The following is a 23,997-nucleotide window of genomic DNA, read 5'->3' on the forward strand; positions in this document are numbered from 1 at the left end:
TCAGCCATGTTGTTGGCTTTTTATACAGAAGTTACTCTAAAGACCACTAGAAACCAACCCCAGTTACAGGTTAAGCAAAATTTAGTTTCCCTTTTTATGTAAATTTTTAAATATATAATATATAAATAATTCGATGATTAGATCGTGCAATCGATCGAAGAATCCTTGGGAGAGGACAAGAGGATACCCGAATGGTGCAAGTGTCTCGCTTCGGATCTTCTCCACAACGCTCAAGGACGGCGTTTGGGTCGACTGGAGGTGTCACGCGGTCAGAGTATCCAACACCTTTCTCTTTCCGGTCTAGCTCTTCACATCTTTGTTGCCTTATCTTTTTCTCGTCGATCGAACCTCATAGAACCATTGCGTCTGATACTGACAGAACCTCAGAATATGACAGTCAGCTGCCTGCCTATATGAGACAGAGTCTACCATTTTATTTAATGATATATGCACATTGTATCAATAGAATTCCTATTTCCCTACGATGCCAGAAGATGTCTACATAGAAGCGAGGGAATTGGTAGCAGGAACCAAGTGGTACCGTACGTAAACATTGACATATACAGTATAGTAGTAGCGTACGAAGTATAGTCACACGACTTTCTTTTGCAGAATGCAAGAACGGTCATCCCTATTTGGTTGCAGACGTAATGTCATGCACCACTGTACAACGTTTCCTATTGTAATACTGTTGTTTAGTGTGGTAGACCCGTCGTCAGCTTTCAATGCACGGACTGCAACGAGCCAATAGGGGATCGCACCCGCGATGCGGATGCCAGAACGTATACGACCAGTTTGACGTCATCGTCTTCATTGTGTTAAACGGTGTCTTCATTTAGTCACGATACGACGCAGACTGGACACATACTGGGACCGGCCAATCAGAGAGCTCACGCCGCACCAGAACGGAGTCTCTCATTGTCGGGTTATGCTCTAGTGCGCCTACTCTTACATGCCGCACTCATGTGGGCCTCGTGCAGCGAAGACCAGGTATTACTCTTTGCCCAGTTTGAAAACTATATATCTATTAATTTTTATACTTTGTTTGCTACAGAACGTTTCGTCTGGCGTTGCAGACTGCACGTCGCCAAGAGTGAACGAGAATGATTTACCCGAGTATTTCTGGTCGCATTTCGTGCACGATGTTGAGGTGTTTAGCAAAACTATCGGAAGGAGCGTGCAAGACGCAGTCGTTGTGTGTCACGAGATGCTGAAGCGTATCGTAATCGGTGGCGAAAAAGCAGCGGGTGATCTATTGATATTAACAATACTTTTTTATTTTAAATAAATTTTTGTAATGGTAGGTTGTCATGTTGTTGTCCTGTTTAGATACTCAGGTTGGCACACGCTTGACGAGCAAAAATGAAAGAAAGACGTGGGAGTCGCTTATCAACCAAAAGTTGATTTCTCCGTTACTGCAAGTATGCTTGAAGCTTTATGTTGTCGATGAATACATACAATACACGCTGATCGAGTGTCGCTTGCGTTTGATTTTGCAAAGATCTTTATTCGTCGTTTGGTCTCAAGTATTGCAACCCAATTGTATGCCTATAGGATTTATTGACTTCAAATTAAAAGAATGCAACTTATAAGCGGATCCAGGCGGTGGCATGTAGCCCAGTACTTGGCCCAGCATGTGCCCCGTTTGGGGAAACTTTCTTCTAAAATCAGAGCTTAAACAGTCGTACAACTATAAAACATCTTGACTTATTAAAGTGCATCTGAAATACCTGCAAGTGCGCATGCTCACTGTACAAGCAGCCTTACTGTTTTAGAAGACATGCCCATAAACTCAGTTTCGTGCCGCCTGGCCTAGCAAATCTTGAATCCCCCACGGTAACTTATTTAGGCTTGCAATATCTTGAGGCAACTGAAACAGCAAATAATTTACAGCAGAGATGTTGTGTCTCTTCTATTCTAATTTTGCTAGTTTCGTAGTTTAGGTGCAACTGTTTTTTGTAGTCTATACCAGCTGACATTGACGAATGGCTTCAAAGAGTTATGAATGACAAATGCTCAGGTAAGTTAGTATTTACATATAAATACTTTCATTTGTGTTTTTATGATTGTTGTTGGTGTTAGTAAACAATCCAGTTTTGAGGCAAGTTTATGAACTGGAGAATCCATCGGCATCTCGCTTTTCTTCTCAGCTTTGGCGCTACAGAGTTCGAGTCAGTATCGAGCATCTTGTCAACGCGATAGACCAGACTCTAGATCCAGGGCAACCCACTCACTGCTCTCTGCTTAAAGAGTTTTTTGCAGAGGTTGGCAACAGAAACAAAATAATGTATATTCGGATGTTTATTGTAAACTAACACTTTTGTAGGAGTCGAAGCTTAGGGCTTTGCAGTATCTTCCAGACATTCTAAAGCTACAAACCATTTTAGCGACGAAATGCAATCGACGATTCTCGCAGCAGGAAGCGTTGACGATGACGGTGGACGACTTTATTAGAAGCCTAGATGATCGTAAGATTAATTAAATGCGGCAACATAACTTGTTGTTATTGCCTTTTGTTCTTATAGCAGCAGAGCGACAAATGTTTACTAAACTGCTTGATAGTTTTGTTGCGGCATGGCAACAAGTAAAAGAGAAGGTGCTAAATCACGGTGAGGCCAAACGAAGCGACCTCTCAGCTCGCTCGACTGCTAGTCTACATGCATACTTGTTTGTTAGGCCGCTTGAAGCCGAAGAAGACAAAGGAACACGAATTACAGAATGTATGCGGTCAAACTCCAATAGCTTTTTTGCTTCCTCGAACTCAAGACGAAGGAACTTGTGCTCTCGCTTTGGTCGATTATTTAATCAACTGCACTCACAACGAATTTATGGGAAAATATCGCAGAATTACCGGCAACGAACGGTTGGTACTACAATCTCTGACATTCGGCATTAATTAACTTTGATTTGTTGGAATTTTAGAGAAGCAGAGAGAGTGTCGATGGCCGATATGACCGTCGCTCATTTGATTGCCTACGACGTAGAAAGAGATCTGATGCCTTTGATTTTCGCTCACTGCGACTACACGTTGGCTGTAGGGGAAGGAACAAAGATCACGTACAACCTGCTGGCACTGGAAAGGCAGATTGCAGACAGATTTATTGTAGGCAAACCGCACATCGACATGGAGGTAAGAAACGATCGCATTATCAATTTTGTATCCTAGATATGTTTCTCTCTTCTCTCTCCTCTTTCTCTCTCTCCTTTCTCTCTCCCCTCTGTCCCCTCTGCTCCTCTGTCCCCTTCTTCCCTCTCTCTTCCCTCTGCCTTCTCCTCTCTCTTCTCTTTCTTCTTTCTCTCCGTCTCTCTCCCCTCCTATACCCTCTCTCCCTTCGGTCCCTAGCCTTTTTCCTCTTCCCCCGCCTTTTCTCCCTCTCTTTCGGCCTCTCTCTCATCTCTCCCCGGCCTCTCCCTTTTCTCCTCGGCCTCTCTCTTCCCCCTCCTCGGCCTCTCTATATAGCTGTAATTATTTGATAGGTTTGCAGTGTTTCCTATCGTAAAGATGTCTACAATATGGCATTGTTCGCTCGCTTAACTCAACGTGTGACACAGGTATACTGCTTGCAGTAGCTTGAGCAGTAGCGTGATGGTGAACATGTTATTCATCCATTTGTTCTCAATTTAGGAAGATTTAGACGCGTCGGCCGAACGTCAGATTGTAGCAGAAATGCGCGATTTGAGAGATATTTACAGTGTTCTTGCTCTGCTGGACATCGTCATCGGATTTCTAGCGTCATCCGGCGGAGAAGAAGACATGACGCTTGATCATTATGTTCATGAAACTTTACGGATGCCTCGAGCATCGAGTCTCATCAGCAACAAGGCGCGACAGGTCTGCCAGCTGAAACACGTGCGAGCACTCTGGCGATTGTTGAATGTTGAGAAAAGCAAGAGACTTACATTGGCCGATCGAGTAATGTGCATGCATCGTTTCAGTAACCGTTTGTATTATATCTCAATTTTGTTTGCTTTTGCTTGGTCAGGAGCCTTTTGAGGGAGTGAGTCCCAAGTACAGACACAGATTGGGAAAGAGTGCAAGAGAAAGTTTGAAGATAGCATTGAAGAAGATTAGAATTGATGTTTTCTTGACCGAACTAGTGGATGTAGTCATTCTAGAGCTGGAAAAGTGGCAAGAAACGAGCAACATTGAGGAATACGAGTGAATGAATCAGTACATCAATTTTTGTGATTGTTAGTTAATTAAGAGAGTTTGGTTTTATATACAGGCTTGCTGCAGCACTTGAAGAACTACATGGATCTACAATGGGGGGATTGAATGAGATTTCTGGCGATGTAAAGCTCAAACATATTGTACACTGTTGGAGTTTGGCTGTCAAGCTGCAAGCGCAAATGACGAGAGTCTAGGATTGGCCTTCGTATAAGGCTAGTTTGTCCATTGATTGAATTTCTTCTCTATACTAGCTACTTTGACTTCTATTTTGTAGTGTTTGCCAGGACAGTGTGTTGATTATCTATCTCGTTTAGACAGGAAGCGCTACTAGTAGGCATTGTATTTTGTCACTACTCTCTCGAATGATTTTCACAATTTTTGATTGGAGCCCATATACATGTATCAGCTGTCGGAGATATAATTTTCTAGAAATTTATGCGCGGCATTTTTATGGGATTGATTTTTATGCTAGTAGTTACTAAGGCGCATGCTTTGTATTGAACAATTTTTGGTTTATTTCACGCACTACTAAGCTTGCATGCTATGCATACGTCATGACAACTACCTGACGAGCAATCCCGGATATGATCGTGACTCGACTACCGGTCATAGCACTACTATTACTATAGGGTGTGACTAATACTTAATTACTACTTACGTGAGTCTTATTTATACATGTATAGAGACTGCTTTGATACTTTGCAATAACCTTAACTTTAAACCCCCGAATGTTCAGAAGTCGGTGCAGGTAGCTAAAGAGTCTAATAATACTTGAACAGTTCTATTAATTAATACGTCCTTTCACTACCGCATGCAGTTAGAATAAAAATAAAAATAAATTATTCGCGTGCTCTTGTCAAACAACTAATTTTCTTCTTTTGGCCTAGCATAACTATACTTATTTATTTGGTCACGTGTTACGCAGTATGCAGGGTGAGTCGGTCGTACGTCACGTGACTGTACCCTAGCGTTTCACGCTTCGGGTAATCACGAGATCGTTAAGTAAACACAGGCAAATCGAATGCACACGCTAGAGAAAAAATTCATGCAGTGCAAACGCGGAATGCGGTTGGCACGCTACACTAAAATAACAGACATTCTTTCGATCAGCACAAACAGTTCAGGATTGCGTATAACTTTCTAAATCTTTGCGGACGGTTGACCACCAAAAGCGACTAAAAACCGGAAACAAAGTTTCTTAGAATCCTTTCTCAAGCTGGCTAAGAACGTCTGTAGTAAACTTTGATAGTACCACAATTTGTGATCCAAATCCAGGATTTGTTGTACTCAAAATATCCGTTCAAGAAATGAGTAATTCGTCTCTACATAACTGCTTCATCTCCCAAGGCAAGTTTGCAACGGAAGTAAAAATATTCCTTTTCAACAGGTCGTACATGTACTTGCTAGACAACGGATCGCTCTCTTTTGTGCTTCCCTGCTGACATACCTGCTAACCATACATACATCTTCAGGCAACACACGTTTGTGATACCAACCTCAGCACAGTTGGAAATTATCTTGTCGACTTTACCATATTCTATGTCGTTTTCACATCGGTACTCGTCCTGAAGTTCCAAAAGATTTAATTAATTAATTAATTAAAGCGTCCGCCACTTACTTTATTCGTTTCACCGTCAATATATTCTACATTAATTAAACAAGTATTCTTCCAATTCCGCAATCCACCAATCTTTTCAGAGCCATAGGTTCGAATCCCACTCTTGTCACCCTTCGTATAAATTTGCCATGTGAATAGCTGTATCTTTAGTTCTTGCAACTAAGCTCTATAATCGATGTAAAAACGTAAAGTTCCATCTTTGTTACGTACCGGGCATACTGGTGCAGCAAACGCAGACGTTAAAGGACGTATAATTCCTCGTTGGTAAAGATATAAAAATTCTTACTTCATCCATCTTCAACTTCCGCTTTCCACTTAGTCGGCAATTTGCGAGGGCGGCGTGTCACAGGAGCATTATCTGTTAACGGAATAGTATATGATCTATTCCTTTTGCTCTTCTTTTATTTCCTTCATATGAAAATACTGTAAGATAACGCTTGAGCCAATTTTCTAACTGAGTCCTTTCAACAAGCGTCGACTTGTCTCCAAAAGTTACCTTCATTCAAGGGTTACCCCCCCCCTCCTTATGTACATCTGAAGATTTACCAATTTTAATTACATTCTAGTTACTAGCAACGTGCAGCATTAAAAACATAAATTCTGCCACATTTTTTCGCTTATACACTACTACGGGGGAAGACGTCAAATTACAAACTCAGACAGGAACCCTCTTTTGATTACCTCCTATTGCAATCGCATCACAACTCAACAAACCTGACCTTTCTCACAAATCTTCTGTTTAATACCTCAATAATACCTGTCTATTACTTTGAAATGCCAGAACTAACTTAACCCCATATAGTCATGCATGTCTTGTCTTGGAGGAATTAATCGTCTTATAAACCGATGCGAATTCTCGTCCAAATTTTACTGGCTGAACAGATTGTTGAATGATGTCAAACTTTTTAAGACTTGACAATTCTTTTCCACCAATGCATAGTTTCTTATTGATCACATCAATCTGTACCTCTATCGAAGACAACACCTCAATTCCCAATATTCCATAAGAAATTCCTATAACCACGTAAAAGGAAGCACGAATACCAAGAGATCCTAGCTGGTTAATTTCATTTAACGTACCTTCATATCTAATTATCGTGCCACCAACCATTACCGGTCGGCGAGCAACTTGCCCTGACATTGCCAACTTGTTTTCCTCAAAGACATCGTATAGCCTACTAACTCACATCAGCTCCCGCGTGTCAACGAAAAAAGGGAATTTCTCTTATCAATTACAGCTGGTACACCATGAAACCATGTACATTATATTATAGTTGTAACATGGCTTAGCTTGCTTACCGCTACCTCGATGTTCATGGTAAGCCTGTGTATGTACGTGTAGCCTGTGCAATGCAATTACAGGCTACTAGTCCTGAACACAAACCCCGATGACAATCGCACAAATGAGGACAATTAGGACGAATATGGTTAGGGTCGACACAGATGAAACATAGTCGGTCAAGTGTTTCTGGAGACTTTCTGTCGGCTACATGTAAAACAACTCTTACATCATGTCATAAACCAATAATTTTTAGTAGTGGTTCAGACTCATGAATAATACCGATAGAATACGGTATCGCATTGTACGCGTGCAGGTGTGATAGTGTGGTGCACACAAGGCTCAGTATCGGGATATATTTTTAACAATTACTTCAGCAGACAAGCAGACGACTGACAGACAGGCAGCTAAGCAAACTACGTGCTGTTTGGAATAGTCTCTCGCATGATGGTACTATAGCTACATGCAAGTATAATCTTTGCAGTCATTACCTACTAGTCGTACCTATCCATAACGCAGAGGACAAACATGTAGGTTTATCTCTTTGTGCTCATGCAAAATAAAATTATCAGCTATAGTATAGGCTTACTTATGAAGGGTTCCGGGCAATATCTAAGGAAACATGCCTATCGATGTTGCTGGATTGGAAGAACACAGAAACTTTATTCGAAAAGCTGCTGTCTACAGGCTTCAAATAATTCAATCTTAATTGTTACTCAGATCCATCTCACAGTCTGGTAAGGTCTAAATAGTGTCAAAAGTTGATATACGTATCTGGTGCTCGCTTATACTGCAGAAATATTTAACTACTGCATTTAAATTTACATTTGCTATCTTAATTAATTAATTAATGTTACAATTTACTAACACTTTATATAACTGTACATTTGACGTAATACTGAGTTGGAGTAGGCAAATAAGTAGATAAAGTCGTCATCTAAGCTAGTCAGTAAGGACATCGAAACTTATTGCCACGTTTCGTTTTAATGTGCGCTTGAAGGCGATGCACGTACTAATTGCCTTTGTGTTGCACTCGCGTTTGCATTACTAGCTAGCTAGCAGATCGAAACATTGTAAAAAGCTGCAGACGAGTGACGTTCGCCTCGGAGACCCTGCACAATATGCGTGCGGTATTGAGCAACATTTATCAGCGGTACCATTTGCTCTAGCTAGAGTGGCAACTACCAGTGACAATAAAGTCACTATGTTACCAGCTATCAATTTTACTACCCGCTTTGGCAACTGCAAACAAGAGTTGCATTGCCTCTCAACGCGCTGATCAGGTCAGTAGAGCAATTTAGCACTTTACAGGGGCAACGGAGCCGAGGATAAGAGAGCCCGGGCACACCAACTTGGAGCACACCAACTTGGAGCACACCTCTATGTTTGTAAGTAAACAGTCTAGACACCCTCGTAGGTTATCTACTGCGATATCTTTTCATGCCCCATGCACCCTCAACTTACAAATCGCTCCATCGCCCTTGCAATACAGATCTGTCATACCGTTATAGTGGGAATAAAATTTAAACTTTACAAAGACCGAGATTGCCAAGCTGAAACCTCTGAATATTCCAGGGTACCAGCAGTAGATCCACAACATCCAGCACCATCGCTGATTAATGAGCTAAACAATTAAGTCTTTGCTTACACATTTAGTAGGAATTAGTGAAGAAGCATTCTATAGTGCTAAACACTCGGCTGCTAGCTATATACTAGGTCACCATTGCCTAGTACGTGAAAATAATGACATCTGGTAAGTTCATTCCAAATGACCGGCCGGTCAACTGCCCGTCTAGTTAGTGAGATCCGTTTTGCAATGGTAACGGTATCGGTATCCAAAGTGTCCGATTCTGTAATTACCGTTTTTAAGTCGACGTTTCGGTACCGTGTCTATATTTACTAAAACTCTATGAGCCAACTGTCTAGGTATCATCCACAACAGGTACAACAAGCAGCACACGCCAAGCTTTACAGATGAGAAGCGCGGTGGCGAATGGTATGAATTCGAAGTTGAATGTCATGAATGACTCGATCATGATGTCTTTCTTCCAGGGCGGCGACTACGCCCTTAAAGCAGGGCGTTGGCTGGTAATTAGTATCAAACAGATATACCAAAAATTAGACTTCTTTTTATAAAGCAAATAGCAGAGAGCACCAATGCCACATTACCAACAGCGAAGTAAATTACAACAAATCTACATTAAAACCTATACTGGACTTTATAAATCTTAACTAAAGTTAGAGGTCGGTCACTTTAACTGTCTGGGGGCATTATAAGGGATAAATTCTGCATGCTACTCATGACTTCTGCTTATTGCAAACCTTTATAATCGTGATCCCCCGGCCAGAAAACAATTAATGACCCCCACTAATAATCCTAAGCCAGAAACACACATGTACTCAAATGAAGAGTTTCACGGATTGCACCACACACCGAGGATGGGTCATTTATCATATTTAACATTGTTTTTATATTTTTTAGTAAAAGTCAGCAAAGCTCGATTTCCACGAAGACTGCAGAGTACAACCAGACCTAATATAGTAGACACAGAAGCTACAAGTTCTTTCTTTCTTGTCTTCACCTGTTTCTGAATCTGCACCTTTTAGCACGTCCAACACTTTCATCAGGTATATTATCCGATTGACATTCTGACTTTAATAAACATTGGTGGGTTCAGATCTCTCATGATCGCTTTCGTCAAAAACTCCGACAGCTCTGATATGTTTCTCAAGACCAGTTCTTCCTGCAATGCTTCTTTTACTAAGCAATTTGATATCTAACTTCTTCCTACTGAAAGTCGTACTGTATTTTTCTTCAATTTCTTTAGTTCAGGAGCCAGCTTATAGCTCAGAGACTAAAAAAAGTGGATCCGACAGCGTCTGTTGCTTATACAACTCACCCCTTCGTACATACGTTTATCAAATTATCTAAGCCCTTCCTACAAAGGAAACGGAAGAATAAGGCTTTGCATATCAAAGACAAACGGATGGAGCAATAGTTCGTCCGTCTGTCTGTATATCCATCCATCTGTCTGTTTTTCTGTTGGTCCCTCTTGTCTATGTACCTGTAAACTTTGTCCGTTATCGGATAACAATCTCCCTATTTTCTAACCAACAACAAACGAATCCAAAATAGAACAATCTAATCCTAACAAAAATCCTTTCTAAAACCTGCCTATGCCATTCATTCTACACCAACAGAACTGCACAAAAGTTTGATAGATATATAAAAAGCTGGTATAGATACACTCATCATACTCTCTTGTCTCACCTCTTGTTCTATTTCGTGACCCTACTTGCTAACAACTCTCACTTGCCGAGATGCTCATCTCCTAAGAATAACCATGTTTCTTTACTTCACTATTTGTGCTGGATCAACTAGCCCTATAAAGACGGCTCCCGGATGTTTAAAAGTCAACGAAGGTCAAGAGAGTCTAACTATGGTAAAATATACTGTACTTGTATTGTACATTAAGTACCTTGTAATCTTTCTTATCTGGCTACATACAGTACATGTACAACCTCTAAAAGTGAAATTGATAGTATCGAAAATAAAAAGGATCACAACTTTGTCACAACTTGTTTCTTAGCACATTTTCAGAATTTACAGACACTTGACGAAACATCTCATCAAGCCATTCCAAGTTTCTTGATCCTTCTTCGACAGATCTCATTGCCTTCTTAAGTTGTTGTTTCTCCTCCTCCGTCACTAAATCAATAATTCCCTCAATGCTTTCAAGCAATTCTTGTTTCAAGTACTCGTTTGCCTCCTTTTTTGGAAGCATTTTGATAGCAAATGTCAAGCGTGCTTGAGAATATAATAAACTAAAAGGATGACCAGAATGAAGAATAGCACCATGAAACAATGCAATACGACCATAGCGCGGTCGAATACTTGCAAATAGCTCACCATTCTCTTCAAAAAACGATGTTTCTCCTTGCCAGTCTGCTGTGCAGTTAGGATTCAGATAGACAAGGAAAGTGTATTCATCCTGCTCAGGTTCACAGTCAGTGTGGATCTCGGGATGGTCAAAGCCTCTAATCAAATTACACGTGACATCATAAGGATAATAATCACTTCTTTTAGTAATGTGATCGACCACTTGTTTTGCTACAACCCAGATGCGACTCTTCATAAACTCGGCAACCTCATATCCAGTGACCCATTTTACATTGTCAGCACTATCAACACTTAAATCAAAGTTGTATGTTCCATTGTCAAGCACAAAATTCCTTAAAATGTCAAGATCTTCTCGACTGAATATGTTGTCTAAAATGGTAACACTTAGTCCCTTTGCAGAGTAGTATCTACGTGTGATGTGTGACTCGATGTCAATAACCAAAGCTGATGTAACAATTGGCAATGGAAATTCATTCTTTACCACATCATCGTTCCTAAACATTTCCACATCTACTTTAGAAATATCCTTCAATGCGAACGACATTTGGATAATGATTTGTGTTGCAGTGGTGGCAATCGAAGGTGGTTTGTAAAGCAGAGAAAATTCACTTGGAAATGTAACCATTCTTCCGTACTTGGGATGAACAACAGTCAAAAGCGTTCCATCTTTGTCCCACAATATCAGTTCACCACCATCATTTTTACCCCACGTTTTGTTCAGGTTGAGAAACATCAGTAATACAAACGCATCACTGCCAACCATCCCATTAGCGTGCTCAATATGGTTTATGTCACCCCTCTGAACAGCTCTTGCACACACACTTTCAAGCTCCAATGAACTGTCATTATGAGACTGGTGCACAAATGTGTTAATTGCTCGCAAGACGCGACTCTGACGGAATAGTGAGGGAGAGTAATTTGCAATCCAAATACCCCGCTCGTTGCTTTTAGTCTGATGTGGTTCTATATATCTCCATGTCCAGTATGATAGAACATAGTCTAGCAGTACGTCCATAGTGGCGTCATCCACCACTCTGTCATGATCACCAACAATTACTGAGAATTTGTCATTAGAAGAAGACGGCACCGTCCATCCGTCAAATAAAGAATGAGATTCCTTCTCAGTGCTACAGTCTACACTATACAAAAAGCTGACAAAAACACACAAAAATAGACAAAGACGAGCGAAATACGATCTGGGTACCATAACCTGGCCAATAAAAACGGGAAGCTCTGCGTACAGTGCATCCGTTCAGTCCCGGATGCTCTGCAGTCCCGGATAGAACGGCACTGCGTCTCGTAGTTACTACTGAACTAAATCACATAAAATAACAGTTCAGTCTGACAGACCAACCATTACTGTGTCCATCCTTGACGGGTGTTGCCTACTCCACGTATCACACGTGAGACTGACGTAATTAGACAAATACACAGTTCTCATTTGAGTCCTAGCTAGGCATCATGCCCGTCCGCATCGATCTGATCATGACTTCAGTTCAACAACAAAAATGCTACGCATTCTCGTCTGTGCAAATAAGAAATGATTACAATGCACTACTTTAGCAAGGTACTGACAGTAACGGTACTGTACCTCTACAGTCTACTACAGTCTATCAGTTATCACACTTTTAGTTTACAAACTGAGCGGACTTGTAAGCCCCACCGTTAGTGCGCGCTTATGACGTAATTTCCACGTACAGTAACCTCAATGGTAAGTGTTGTTCTCGGCGAAATGGTCTCGCTTTGGACCATTTTGTATGATTTAAATTTGCTTCCAGAACCCATCAGCAGTCTACCCTCCATCTTCTGCTTACCCGGCCCCGCTTCCGCCCGGTTGGGAGATGAGATACGATCCTACTACTGCACGCTACTTTTTTGTTGATCACAATTCACAGACTACTACATGGCACGATCCACGACTAACTCCTTATCCTACTGCAGTATATCCATCTCAATGGCAAGTAAGTATTGCAGAGTAACATTTTTGAGGATACACTAAATTAATTAATTTGTTCGATCTGTACGTGTAGGATAGACAACCAGTGCAATCATTTATACCACAACAGCAGACAAATTTTGTAGCGAGTAGTGCTGTTACTGATGGTTATACATCACCATCTGGAGTTAGGGGTACCAATGATGTCCAGGTGCAGGTGCATCGGAGTGAAGGTCAGTTTACCGTTATGTACAGTAGCTAGGTTACTTTATACTGTACCTAAGTTATCAACGTAAATAGTCAAACATATCTCTTTTTGATCTGTCACATCCAGTAGCATGGCATATCAATACAATCTGGTATCTCAGGCTGTAATTAATTATTTCCTGGGAATTTGTAACTGCTGAATTCTATTGCTTTCATGTGTATGAAACCGTGTTGTTTGTTTGTTTGTGTGTGTGTGTGTGTGTGTGTGTGTGTGTGTGTGTGTGTGTGTGTGTGTGTGTGTGTGTGTGTGTGTGTGTGTGTGTGTCATGCATGGACGTACCCCACATGTGCATGTGCATATAAATAAATAAATAACTTTCTAAATAATGTTTTGGTGAGTGATTCACAAATTTCACATTTATGAAATTATGGCATTAATTTTCGGAACTCTGGTTAAGATTTGCCTGCTGACCTCTATGTAGTCTCAAACTATCTCAGCTGCAATATAATCTAATAATCATCTAAGCCAGGTTTTGTAGCACCACTGCCTTCTCTTGCAGCTCGCGTGAGAAGAGGCAGCCATAGTACATAAGTAATAGTTATAGCATGGTTTGCAGGTATATGTCATTTATTGCTCAAAGTCCTCCAGGTCTTATTACCAAGACAATTGACAGAGCTGCATGATATAATAAATGGTCACCAGCTTGTGGGTACTGATGTTAGGCCTATACTTCGATGTCAGTTCAATCTTTTACTCATCACATTTATGGTTCCCTCTTAGAACATTAGTAGGTTTGATTTCAGAAGCATATAAATACCCACCATAAGCTATTTGAGTAGTTGTGCTACACAACTCTTGCACAAGGCTATCAGAATGTCACTTGCTATGAGATGGCATTTAATTAGCCTAAATTCTTCACTCACTTGTTGACAGTTAGGCAATGCTGTTCTGCTGTAGAATTGAATGACCTTAATCTGATTATAATTTGCATAGTGTTCTAGAAGGTACAGAACTGAATTTCTGGGTTACGTCTGTAGTCATCACATTGCAATAGGAGTTATTGTTAGGTTCTGAGTATTAATTTAATTAATTAAGTATCCACTATGGGCTGATGAAGTTTTGACAGATTTCAGGGTGCTAGATAATCTAAATCTATAGAAATTATAAAATGATAAATTAATTTGGATAAAATATAAGTCAAAAGTATTGATTGACTTGAGTTGACCACTCATGCATCAACCAGATGCAAGACAGATACTGTAAAAGTATAATTGATATTCATTTGCAGGTCATGACATGAGTCTTTGACTGGAGATAAAACTAGCAAAAGCATTAATAATTTCGAAAACTTGTATGTAGGCCAGTGCTCATAGAGGAATTACATGTACTACATTGTATTATGCATTTCTTACAACTTAGAATTCCTAATGTGATACATACTAGTAATACCTATCAGTATGGATGCTTGTGCTTTCGTATCAATGATACCGATATTAGTAAAACCTAGATCCATCCAGTTGATTAGTGCATCAAGGTTGTATTGTGTGTACGTAAGCATCAATCTGAATGAAATGCTTAACTGATAAAAATGTATAGTCTATGATATAGTGACTGACCTTTCTTTAATGTTAACATGTAGAGATCACGACTGCATGCAGTCAGAAGTTGGAATCAATCAGATGGTTGGAACAGGCTGCTATTCGATTACAGCCTGAGATACAAGTGTTTCATGGTAGGAAAGGTATTCATACGAAGCATTCGATTTGATAATCAGTGATTAATTATATCCAAAATGTTTTGCTTGCAGAAGACCGGGAGTATGCCCGCATTGAAGAGCTTCTTACACGTACACTACTTGACCTCGACAAAATAGATACAGAAGGCAATGAGCAACTTCGACATGTAAGGAAGTGTGCTGTCAACAATGTACAGTCACTGTTATCTAGTTTAGACGAAAAAGTGAAGTAAATGTGAAGAATGACGACTATGCAGTAGCCCGTTAATTGTCATTCATTGCTCTTACATAGATTGTGGAAACTGATTGAAAGCCATTTGATTTTATAATGTGTATAATACAATAATGATGGCATATTTGAAACAGAAACAACATTTCACTTTCATCCAGGTAGAGATCGAACAACAATCAGGATGGTGTCTTCAGTGGAACCTGTATTACAGGTTTTGCACAATCTTTGGTGTAGAAGATCTCTCTGGAGTGATTGAATCCAGTAATTGCCACAAGTTCGATTTGCTACTTTACAGACAGCAACATTTGAAATGCCGATGCTAGTTGTCAAATGGAATCTGCTATATGATATCATTTTTTATCATTTGATTATGTCATTTTCTGGCATTTTCATTGTCCTATTTCGACTGAAAGTAGAAAAGAAAGACTGTGATTAATTAAAGAGGCATGGTCTATGGTGGAAGATTTCAAGAATTCAAACACAAGTATCTACATTCCTATTTCCATTATACTGTATCTGTACGACTTAGCAGCACACCCCTGCACACTAAAAATTATCAGTTACCAGTCGTAGGTATTGATGTTTCCTAACAACACTGATTGACTTGCTCTGTCGTTCTTCTCAGGTGATATTACCAACACAATCTTTAGCAGTTCTATGAAAGTGATTTCTGTTACTATTCACCTTCTGTACTGACACCAACAACTCTATACAATTTAAATAAATCAGTAATAATTTAATTTAACAGCCACTCAAAACAATAAAAAATCTTGGCTAAAGGGCAGATTGTTATCTTGTAATATGGTTGGTATTGTAATTTCATTCAGCAATCCAAGAATTTTGGCAATATTTTGCACCATCTACGGTTCCCTTGATACTGCCAATGAGGCCAACTGCCTCATAAGGCGTTCCTATCCCAGATCATTACAATTGATGTGCCTCACTCTCCACAAGCTTGCCATTCTTCTGTTGACTTGTGCCACACAAAGGTTCAACAATTTATTCTCATCAATTTTAATCTTTTCCTCAACTGTAGACACTACAGTCTTCTGGCAAAGAGTGCTGTTTTATTACCTAAAGCTACCATCTACAACAGTCACACAAACAACAATGAGGATCAATGTTCATGTCACTATGAACAAACTACATCGACATATACAGCTACATGCAACTAGGTCAAACTGAGTACCAAGACATGTCAATTTTTTTTAATTTGGTAGAGTATGAAGTGACAAAACGATAAAAATAATACAATATTTCCTTTTGAGCAGAAACATATAGATTCTGAAGGGCAGTTACAAACATCTGAAAAGGTATATAACAACACTACTCTTGGGAATTTTTCATACAAAATCCAAACATGTCAAATCAGTGGTGGGCAGTACTCAGAGACCACTCCAATCCATCGTATTGTCTCCACCCTCGAACCATGTAACCTCTAAAATTACAAGCACCTGATATATTACATAGCCCAATATGCATCGATCATGTATTAAATAAATTCACAATACATGTATATTCATGTATAAGGACGAACTAACTAAACACTACCTTTCTTTGAGAGGAGGTTTTCCAGCTCTCTCTGCTAGCTTTTCTTTTGCTTCGCTTCTCATCTTAACACTCGTGGCTTGGATTGTTTGGTAGTCATCCGGTCTCAGGTATCTATTGAGTGCATGTCATTCAGGGATAGATACAACAAACACCTATTGTCCTAATCCAGTAATTTCTGCTAGTTTCAAACCTGTTGATGAAAACAGGACGAGGGCTGGCAGAACAGTTGTGCTGAGACCCATGGACTGTGTGAACATGAAAGAAAATCGTGTCACCTGCCTTTCCCTCAATAGGAACACCTCTATTGAAAGGCCAGATCTGTTGCATAAAATATCACTCATTATATACAAGCTTTATCTTTCTGAAGTCACTACAGTGTAACCTCACAAACCTGACACTTAATTGTCCAACCCAATGAATACCATAGACTGGGAAATTTTTGATTTGGCGATTTGGTGATTGAAGGGAGAATCATCAGTCAATGTTAGTCAAATGTTCTTTTGCGCACGCGCATACCTACTGTAACAAAATTGTCACAATCAACGTATCACTGCCACAGTGTATCGATCGTGCATGGCCATCGGTAGTTTCTCTCTTAAAGGATTCCTCTATGAAGTTCAAAGCTGTATCCATCATATTTACCCCAACTTCTGGAGTTCTACCTTCATTGGCAAAACTTTCATTGACCCCACTTAGATGGGCTGCATCTATCCTCCACTTGCAAGCAATAGTATATACCAGCATCAAAATGCCAATCCTTGCAATGAGAAAGGAACACACTGTGTACATCTCATGATCTGATGACAACATAAGTAGACGAACTCGTAGATCACAAAAATTAAATACTCTAAATGTTCTAAGTAAGGCACTACTCTAACATAGACACCTTCAAGAGGTAAAACTATTTTAAGGGCTCTAATTTGATGCCGTAACTAGAACAACTGATTGAGAGTCCTTTGAGAAAAGAAAATTCCTCAGCGTTAAATTACAGAAAACTGTTCAAGTTACTCTTTCTGCTTACACAGGTGACCAATCAGCTGAAGGTCTGACTATAAGAAGACTTTCATTCCAGTTGCAGTGAGAAGTAGTATATATAGATGTCAAAATGATACCACCTGCCCCTCCCCATATTTTTCACATCTTCAGGTCTTCGCACTCCCTTCAATAAACTACTAATGTACAATAACTCTGTACTTCAAGTAGATACCTATTAATATGTCAAAGTATTGAAATCAAAATGCGTCACACAAAAAATATTAACTAAGTGCCCCCTAAACTAGCTGACTTTTTGATACATAATTAATAATTATTCATAAAGGCTGTATCTAAAGCGCTAGTGACAAGACAAAATGATTATTTTTTTGGATGCCTCAATTAGAGCATTTATAGTATTTGCCAAAAAATTTAAAAACAGTTGGACCATTTTGCAAAATATTAATGTCACCAAATTTCCCGGTCTACGGTATCTTGCTTCAGGGTCAGATTGGAACCAAACACACACTCAGTGAGACTGATGATATTCATTCCAAGTCCTCATGCACTCATCCATTCACACTGTACATGTAGTTTATTAAGCTGACTATAACACGCACCCACAGAGATCACAACAAATGAGGTTACACTGTGTCAACACCTACCTCAGGATCTAGCGCAAGGTGAGAATGAGTGTCAATATGATCTATATACCCCTGCCTGTGACTCCCAGGCACAACAAAGAGAGGACCTGAAATAAATTATTGATGCAAATAAATGCAAATTTCACAACGTCAACAAATTGATCAAAGTGACCATACCATTGTTCAAGCTCAAATTAGTGTCAATGCAGTAATTGAGTGTACCTACAGGACCATCCTTCGCAAATTCAAAGTATGCTGAATCCTACACAATTACAATAAAAATGGCATAAAACATACTGCTAATAATAAAGTCAATGACAACAGAAAAGGCAACTATTTGTAATGTATGAGCAACAACGAGATACAACCATGCTTAAAACATACATACATACATACATGTTTGCTGGCAAATAACTAAAGATGCGATTAGCTACTATTTAAAAAGTTGTAAGCAAGGGTTTGGCTCGATCACCTAAACTTGCGTGACACATTACATATACCAAACAAAAGCACCTGATGCATAAACTTTGCATGGCCTCCTGATGGCTCTTTGTACAAAATCTGTAACATGAACAACAATGTGTGTACAAGCTAGACAAATTGAATAGCATAATTACAAGTGCAGCATGCATGATGATTGGGCAGTGATGCATACTGTGGTGATATCAGTGGTTACTATTACAACTAAAGCTTATGTTTAATGATCCATCAAACTATAAGTGCATACGTTGTATGCAAACTTAAGATTTGTGCAATCTTGAGATTGCATACGTTATTGATTTTCATATCAGTTGATTAGCCCAATTTGATGACAAAAGATCACACCATCCAAATGTAATAGTTGATCTGGGTTAAGCAACAACCACTATACACCGGCATAGGAACCGGGGGGCTGGGGGGAATGAAGCCCCCTTGCTCACTATAGGAATTAAAATTTTCTGTGCTACTGACTTCTGCAAATCTGTTTATGGTCTGGCAAGCAAGGTAGTTTTTGCTTTATGACATGCACGGTACAGCCCCTCCCCCACTCGTGAACATCTTCCTATGCCACTGCCATATTGCCAAATGCACTCTTTGTTGACGCTACACTGCACATGCAGATATTTTAGCACATGTGTTTTTACTGATCAGTTAGAGAATTGTTTTCAAGTTTCAGTTCGCTCTTTATTATTGCGTTAATGCACTTAGCAACTGTCAGAAAGGTGATCTTCAGAGATTACTACAAGTAAAACCCAAAACAAACAATGACGAGGTTAACTGGGAGCCCTCTTAATAATAATTATAAGCCCCACCTACAATGGTACTCCCAAGGTAGCACATATAAATTTAGCATCTACAGTCTATGATCTGCAAACATTTTCATTCCTGCACTGACCACACAGAAACAATCTATAAGGCCTGCAAATTCTTCAGACTAATAATCCTAAATCAAATCTATAATAATCCTATTTGAAGCTCATACTAGTACACCACAAAGAAAGCTGTAAACTCTAACAATAGCAAATACAATGTTGGAATGCTAAGAAAATCACAAATTTACCTGGCCTTTACCAAACAGCTCCACATTAGGGCCAATGATTTGTTCCACAATGTCTAAACAAAGTTATACTACAGCGCATTACAGCAACAGTGTTCTAGTTAGACAGTACAAGAGTCTAAGTCAGACACTACATCGTGAACAGTCCCAAAAGTAAAACACCTTTTGAGTTTCATCCTTGTTAGTCTGTCAAATTCTTATGCAAACTATAGCTAACAAGTCTCCTTGTGACATGCCTTAGTATGCAGAGTAACATATAGTAGCACATCAAGTGTGGAAAGTCTACTTTCTAATGTCTACAACTTGTCAAATGCTGACAAGTTGTAGTTGAAACTTTGATCAGAGAAATGATAACAGCAGAAGCTAAAAGTTTACTGCAAACTACTTCATGAGTGCATTAACTTGTCATTAGTTTCAACATGCTATAATTTTTGACATCAAAACTGCCTGCAAAAAATCTTCCAAGTCACATATGCTCTTTCATTCCATGACATGCACTCTTGAGCTCCTAGCTGGAACACTAACAAGACTTCATTACAGTATCGTTTCACCTCACCTAGGCACTTTTCATCAATACTTGCAGCCAGTAATGCAGCACATGTGAAGTAATCAACACCTAGAACCATGCTTCACACACAAATCACAGTTGCTGACGTTATCGAAATATTGGTATAACAGTAGAACGTCACTAATCCAAACTTCATTAGTCTGAACAATCACCAATCTGAATGATCCTTGCCTTGATGCTATGCCCCATTAGTCCAACATCTAAATACTCTCCTATGTGTGACTCCACATGTTTAGACAAGTTGTTAACAGGGAAGACTGGAAAGAGGCCAAATTATTAAAACCAAGACACTAACAATTGGCAAGATTTTAGCTAGATGCTTTGCAAGCCTAATCTTATACTACTTACTACCCACAGCAAGCACTATGGCATTGGACCAGAGACAGTTTCACACATCAAGAAGAGCTTCACAATAACAACTAAACAACCTGCAAAGCTGTCAACCTATGTGAAGAGCTGGAGAGAAAAAATTATACCTTCAGTTTTAGCACATGGTCTGGGTTTCCAAAGCATAAGGTCAGTCAGTGTACAACAAATCGTCTCATCTCTAAGTTGTCCCCAAGTAACCGTACATTAAATTTCTGTTGTCCGGTCATTACTCTGGTTGCCCATGAACTAAATCCATGACCGCTAAATTTATGAAAATATATGTATTTACAGACAGGCAAAATACAGCTAACAAACAAACAGACACACAGACAGACAGACAGACAGTGCACATAAATATTTTACATTTTATCACTTGTATTAGCAGTGTACGACAAATCAGTTGCCCGGGTGCCCGGGATAACCAAAAATATGTGCAGGCAACTGAAATGGCAAACTATGGTTGCCTAGGGGCAACTGGCTGATAGCTACCCTACCTATCAGCTTCATGATGGGCAAGATTTCAGCTATTAATGCAGAGTCCTTTGTGCATGGTTGATAGTACTGCTGCTTTATCTTTAACCCTTCTGATAACACTGTAAATCATTGCCAGTCTGTGTCCAAGGAGATGGAAACTGCCTGTTAGTGCGCCAAGTCTGCTTCTTACAAGTTGTCTGTCTGTCTCTCTGTCTGTCTGTCATCTTCATATATTTAATAAATCACAATTTGTTTAGAGTACATGCATGATGGCTATTACAAACCTCTACAGTTGTTCATTAATGTCCAAGCTACTTTCATCATTATCTACTCCAAGGCCACAAGGACTGAAAACTTGTAAAAACTACTCATTACATATATTTTGAAGACTCAAGATTCCGATGCTACACTACGTTTCACTAATCCAAACAAATTAGCTAGTCCAAACAGCTAAATACTATTGTAGGGCAAGGTTCCAATCAAGGTTCATACTCAGATTAGTGAAGTTCTACTGTAGTATTACATAATGAATCAGTTAAAATGCTTTACTGAGCCTTACATCTGCTCCTTTCTTGATGACCCTTCTGGAGCAGGTATGAAGAGAGTGCCATCTGATGTTAGCCAGCCTTCCTGAAATAATAAAAATGACTTTCACATATGATGCTGCTTTAAAATGGCTATCTACATGCCATGTACTGCAGTACAATCTAGTCTAAACTATAGCCTCATCCCCAAGCCCTCTTTCCTCACTCTCACCATAAGCTGTAAAGTGCACCCATGCACACAATTATCATATTAGAAATACTCATATCACAATTACTCTTATCACAATTATCTTCCCTTCGTGCAAGCAGTTCTGGCTCAAGCACTCACGTGCAAGCAGGCAAACAGCAAGTGAGGTCGTGCAGTGAGCACAGAGGAACGCTCGACTCGCGAAGCTAGTGAATGTTAATGAGCGCTTGAGACGTAATTCTTTCTTGACTCATGGAAGCTCTCAAGTAACCATGAAGCCGTCTCAGCTAGTGTGCTAGCGCTCCGCTCATATTCACAAAACGTTGTTGGCAGATTTCAGGCTACATATCCACAACAAAATGCAAATATTTGAGAAGCTAGTTGAATCACAGTCTTTAATAACAGCTGTTGGTCATGAAATTTGGCAGTAAATCTTTCACCATCTTCTCATACTTCAGTTTACAGCAAATGATTTGTTTTTCAATAAATTCTGGTGACGGTACCGTATTTCCTGCCAGTAAACAGCAAACAAGTCCCAAAAGAGAGTTACATGCAGTGATTACAAGAACAAAAAGCAATCATCAAAGTTTGAAATCATGTAGTCTATATAGAAAGGAACTGACCACATTGTTTTTGAAGTAGTCAAAAACGGACTATGCAGCAGAGTTTTTGTGGTGTTTCTGGCTTTCTACTATAATATATTCTTGGCACAATTAATTAATTGGACTAGCATCTCCCCACTATTTCTGCTAGGGTGACAGAGTGCAGTAAACTGGCAGAAACCTTCATCGATGTTTCTATGTTTTTGCTGTATACATAGCAATTACTCATCCATCAATTGCATGGGCTTTAATGATATCCAACGCCCGACTTTGTAATTTTATGGTCAATTGGACGGATGTGAAATACTGGTATACTATCAGGAAGACTAGAATAAAATGTACCCTAGTAATACCGGCAAGAAACTCGGCTGCCGCTGAGCCTCACTGCAAGGTAGAGGTGTCCATATTATTCAACCAAAGTAAAGAACTGTGATCATGTAAAAGGAAATGCCCTTTTAGACAAGAGGGCCTTGCCTCAGCCAGCAGGGAGGTACATTCGTGCCCTCAGCACGCCCAGCCTATGGGCCTGACTTCACGCTAAGCACAAGACTAGTACGTGTTTTGGTACTGAGCATGCGCAAAGGAAAACTTACAAGTGGAATATAATTGTGCAATGGGCTGCAATCGCACAAAATCGCAGGAATTTTTTCCTCACACAATATTTCTTCTTTCAGGCCCATATTATTATTAAGTGAAGAGAAGTAAACGCAGGTATTTTTCTTGCTTAAATATCTTAATTAACAGAATTACAACAAAAACCAATATAGAGTCAAATTGCTACTAAACGATCCCAGATATTTCCCATAGCTGCTAAAGGTCAATAATGGTACACATAAATTGTTGTCTGAATTTCATGTTTCACAATTTTGTGGCCAAAATAATCTTATTGCTCAACTCTAGTTCTTAATTAATTAATTATCTCCTACAATAAATAAAATATTATTATTACATTTAGCACAGTATCAACGACTTCTTAGAATCTACTAAAGTAGAGACAGTTTACTGGTATCTTTTTCTTTTCGGGTAGTAATTGTATTGACTGCTCGGCTTGCAACTCGACTGTTCGTCTGATGTCGTCTACGTATTTCACGTTGAGACCACGCACTACCAGACAGCCATATTTTCGGTAGATGTCTGCTGCCTCTTTTGCATCCAAACTATCTGCATGAACCTAGAAAACGTAATGAGCTACTTCGTAACACACGCGTAGTTTATTATTGTCTACATCTCAACCTCCAGGTCTTTCGCAAGAACAGTGCCAGAGCTCGAAAAGCGCGGAAAATTTTTCGACGACAATGATCCAGGTGCAATTAGTTTTACAAGCCGTCGGAGCATGTTATAACTGCTCGACGACGCAAGTACTTGCCACTGCAACTCAGAGCCAGCTGAACGAGTAGGTCTGCTCTAACGCGCGCTAAGAGCGTAAACGAGCACGTGATTTAGTAGAGATACTGTACACTTGTCTGGG

The 23,997-nt window shown here is 39.6% G+C and overlaps 4 protein-coding genes across 8 annotated transcripts in view; 2 read left to right on the forward strand and 2 right to left on the reverse strand.

Moving 5' to 3' along the window:
• Positions 1-4,563, forward strand: part of LOC134183926 (E3 ubiquitin-protein ligase rnf213-alpha-like) — a 16,246-nt gene extending 11,683 nt beyond the window's left edge. Inside the window, exons 13-31 of one of the 2 annotated variants that reach the window (XM_062651516.1) lie at positions 1-69; positions 142-396; positions 467-542; positions 613-647; positions 700-782; positions 840-990; positions 1,055-1,247; positions 1,330-1,421; positions 1,963-2,020; positions 2,083-2,264; positions 2,327-2,468; positions 2,526-2,609; positions 2,677-2,863; positions 2,923-3,130; positions 3,478-3,552; positions 3,626-3,913; positions 3,984-4,159; positions 4,227-4,383; positions 4,446-4,563. The exon at positions 1-69 is cut by the window's left edge and continues 33 nt beyond it. In XM_062651516.1, the coding sequence (XP_062507500.1) occupies positions 1-69; positions 142-396; positions 467-542; positions 613-647; positions 700-782; positions 840-990; positions 1,055-1,247; positions 1,330-1,421; positions 1,963-2,020; positions 2,083-2,264; positions 2,327-2,468; positions 2,526-2,609; positions 2,677-2,863; positions 2,923-3,130; positions 3,478-3,552; positions 3,626-3,913; positions 3,984-4,159; positions 4,227-4,365 (2,493 nt within the window). In that variant the 3' untranslated portion in view covers positions 4,366-4,383; positions 4,446-4,563. Of the gene's footprint in view, positions 70-141; positions 397-466; positions 543-612; positions 648-699; positions 783-839; positions 991-1,054; positions 1,248-1,329; positions 1,422-1,962; positions 2,021-2,082; positions 2,265-2,326; positions 2,469-2,525; positions 2,610-2,676; positions 2,864-2,922; positions 3,131-3,477; positions 3,553-3,625; positions 3,914-3,983; positions 4,160-4,226 lie in introns of both variants that reach the window. The other variant, XM_062651517.1, reaches the window with a different exon arrangement.
• Positions 4,564-9,612: 5,049 nt separating this feature from the next.
• On the reverse strand, positions 9,613-12,190 carry LOC134184353 (uncharacterized). Of its 2 annotated transcripts, XM_062652027.1 has the most exons (2): positions 10,979-12,190; positions 10,732-10,893 (listed from the first exon to the last, which is right to left on the reverse strand). In XM_062652027.1, the coding sequence occupies exons 1-2, from the start codon at positions 12,174-12,176 to the stop codon at positions 10,868-10,870; spliced, it is 1,224 nt and encodes a 407-aa protein (XP_062508011.1). In that variant the 5' UTR covers positions 12,177-12,190; the 3' UTR covers positions 10,732-10,867. The 2 variants fall into 2 exon arrangements, with proteins under 2 accessions (XP_062508009.1, XP_062508011.1); XM_062652025.1 differs by having other exon boundaries at positions 9,613-12,190.
• Positions 12,191-12,630: 440 nt separating this feature from the next.
• LOC134184972 (E3 ubiquitin-protein ligase Itchy homolog) lies at positions 12,631-15,272 on the forward strand. Its single transcript, XM_062652752.1, has 5 exons — positions 12,631-12,680; positions 12,748-12,930; positions 13,000-13,138; positions 14,753-14,854; positions 14,921-15,272. Exons 1-5 carry the CDS (start codon positions 12,678-12,680, stop codon positions 15,079-15,081), a joined length of 588 nt encoding a protein of 195 aa, XP_062508736.1. The 5' UTR covers positions 12,631-12,677; the 3' UTR covers positions 15,082-15,272.
• Positions 15,273-15,574: 302 nt separating this feature from the next.
• Positions 15,575-23,925, reverse strand: LOC134184400 (uncharacterized). Of its 3 annotated transcripts, none has more exons than XM_062652076.1 (11): positions 23,763-23,925; positions 23,533-23,700; positions 21,755-21,825; positions 20,341-20,411; positions 19,788-19,840; positions 18,761-18,808; positions 18,425-18,509; positions 18,269-18,354; positions 16,822-16,949; positions 16,632-16,742; positions 15,575-15,735 (listed from the first exon to the last, which is right to left on the reverse strand). In XM_062652076.1, the coding sequence occupies exons 1-11, from the start codon at positions 23,862-23,864 to the stop codon at positions 15,702-15,704; spliced, it is 957 nt and encodes a 318-aa protein (XP_062508060.1). In that variant the 5' UTR covers positions 23,865-23,925; the 3' UTR covers positions 15,575-15,701. The 3 variants fall into 3 exon arrangements, with proteins under 3 accessions (XP_062508060.1, XP_062508061.1, XP_062508059.1); XM_062652077.1 differs by lacking the exon at positions 15,575-15,735 and adding an exon at positions 15,761-16,167; XM_062652075.1 differs by lacking the exon at positions 15,575-15,735 and adding an exon at positions 16,269-16,518.
• Positions 23,926-23,997: the final 72 nt, after the last annotated feature.

This window comes from Corticium candelabrum, chromosome 9 (genome assembly GCF_963422355.1).
Source record: "Corticium candelabrum chromosome 9, ooCorCand1.1, whole genome shotgun sequence".
NCBI lineage: Eukaryota > Metazoa > Porifera > Homoscleromorpha > Homosclerophorida > Plakinidae > Corticium > Corticium candelabrum.